Here is a 2,398-nt window from a genome sequence, read left to right as displayed (position 1 = left end):
ACCTGCGGTGTCCTGGTCAGGATGGCAGCTTGAGCCCCTGCTCTCATTCCTGCCCTTTTTTGCTCAAATTTATCCTGACTTTTTCGCAGAATTACTGTACGGGGGGGCTGAGAAATAACAGCAGGGCTTCGGGAAACTTTTTCGACAGGGGATTTTGCTGTAGTTCTGTCTCTCTTTCATGAAGAGGGGAGTTTTCTCTTTTAAAAATAACTCTTTTCGCTTTGAGTTTTTCACCGCTTCGCACGGGCAGGTTCGGAGGCAGGAAAATCCTCCCCAGCCCCAGCAGATCCCTCTGCTCCCGTCGGCTTTGCCCCTCTCCTGGGAGAAAAGCCGGATCCCACGCCTTCGATCGCGGCATCCTTTGGGTTGGGAAAGACCTTTAAGGTCACGGAGACGATGCTGCAGAGCCCCACCCCCGGGAAATTCATAAAAACGGGAAGTTTTAGAAGTGGAAAAGGACCGCAGCCAGCTAGGAATGGGGTTTGTTTCCTTCCCCAGCCCTGGGTAAGACCTTGGGATGCGGCAAAAGGGGAAAACACGACCTCACAGCCTGGGAGCAGGGGGGTCTCCCCTCGTCCCCCCCCACATCTGCCAGAGCACCAGGAGCAGGAGCCGGCTTGAACCTTTTTGCCGATCCATTCCCCCAAGGCAGAGGAGAGCGGGAGCAGGAAGGAGGCCATGGGATGCCATCAACAGAGCCCATAAATTACAGCAGGGGGGGAAAAAAAAAAAAGAAAAAAAAAAAGAAAAGGAAAAAAAAAAGAAAAGAAAAAAAAAGAAAAGAAAAAAAAAGAGTTGCATTTGCCCTATTTCTTATCTGCTTGGAAATTGCACCGCTTTCCCAGCTGCAAAGGCAGCTCTGTTCCCAAGAATTTCAGCAAAAGCCATGACCTCTTTCCAGGATCGTACAGTATACGGTGGCGGGGAGCCAGGGCTAATTATAGGCACGGGAAAAGGGGAGAGAGGAGTTTGGAAAAGTTCTACCTTCCCGGCGGAGCTGCATGAGCCCCCCAAAGGGCTGCGTAAACCCAAGGAAAGCAAAGCGCAGGGACCCGGCGCTCCTGGACATCACCGTTCCCCTTTTCTGGAAAGATCAACATTTTCTGGAAAGATCAAAACCGCCACAACTCAGGATTCACGACGTTCCCCGATTCCGAGATGCTCCGGTGTGGAAGGGAAGCCCCACCGTGGGAGTGGGACTGAGCACCGCGCTGCGGAAATAAAAGGCAGAAGAACCAAATCCACACAATCCGGCACCGGGAATCCCCGGCGGAGACCCCGTTCGTAGCCAGGTGATGCCACAAGCCCCTCACCGTGCCCTCGGGCCACGGCGGCTGCCAAACAGTCGGAACCACCGAGATACTCCGCGACCAGAAGGCAAATAAAATGCGCCTTGTGTTTTAAAGGGCAGCAAACGCTCCCGAGCAAAGCCACGTGCAATTTTAGAGCCTGGTGCATTTTTATCTGCTGGACAATGTCAGAGGAGTCACCTCGCCCCTTCTCTCGCCCCCCCATGTATCTGGCACAGAGGACGAGGACACGGTGACACGTGCCTGCCAGACCTTCCAGCCAGGAGGATGGAGAGGAAAGCACGAAACCCCGCGGCAGTTTTTTAGCTCCCCTTCGGAGCCACACATCTACACCAACCAAAACCCTGGGAAGAGAAAAAAATCCCACCTCATTTTTCTGTTTTTTTTGGGGGGGAGGGGAGGAAAAAGCCAGGAAGCCTCTCGCTCGCCGCAGTGGTTTTCATTTCCCACCGAATAAAATCGAGTCTCAACTCCGGCTGCTCGCTTATCCCCCCCGTACGCTCGCTTCCCTGTTTCCCTGCGCATGTGGGAATGTGTGGGCGTGCGGGTTTTGTTTTGCTTTTCACCATCACTCTGCAAACCATCTCCCGGTAGAGCCTGCAGCTCACAGCCCCGCTCCATCGCCCACCGAGCCGCGTTTCCCACCTCTCCGGCTTCAGCCTCACCACGAAGCCGCTTCTCCTCCTCCCAAGCACCTTCCAGAAACGGGGCTCACAGGTATCCAGGACCCCCTTGGGTGCTGCGAAGTCGTTGCCATCACCCAGTCGCCCTCAGAAGGATGCCCAGTCGCCCCCAGAAGGATGCCCAGTCGCCCCCCAGAAGGATGCCCAGTCGCCCCCCAGAAGGATGCCCAGTCGCCCCCCCAGAAGGATGCCCAGTCGCCCCCCAGAAGGATGCCCAGTCGCTCCCAGAAGGATGCCCAGTCGCCCCCAAGAAGGATGCCCACTCGCCCCCAAGAAGGATGCCCACTCGCCCCCCCAGAAGGATGCCCACTCGCCCCCCAGAAGGATGCCCAGTCGTTCCCAAGAAGGATGCCCAGTCGTTCCCAAGAAGGATGCCCACTTGCCCCCCAGAAGGATGCCCAGTCA

At 56.0% G+C, this 2,398-nt stretch overlaps 1 protein-coding gene across 1 annotated transcript in view; it reads right to left on the bottom strand.

Moving 5' to 3' along the window:
* Window positions 1-1,931, bottom strand: part of MEF2D (myocyte enhancer factor 2D) — a 34,115-nt gene extending 32,184 nt beyond the window's left edge. The window contains exon 1 of the mRNA XM_040577956.1: window positions 1,761-1,931. Coding sequence (XP_040433890.1) covers window positions 1,761-1,931 — 171 coding nt within the window. The remainder of the gene's footprint in view (window positions 1-1,760) is intronic.
* Window positions 1,932-2,398: the final 467 nt, after the last annotated feature.

This window comes from Falco naumanni, chromosome 20, assembly GCF_017639655.2.
Source record: "Falco naumanni isolate bFalNau1 chromosome 20, bFalNau1.pat, whole genome shotgun sequence".
In the NCBI taxonomy this organism is placed as follows: Eukaryota; Metazoa; Chordata; class Aves; order Falconiformes; family Falconidae; genus Falco; species Falco naumanni.
The sequence above is the reverse complement of the archived record's forward strand: the minus strand, read 5'-3'. Positions and strand labels throughout refer to the sequence as shown.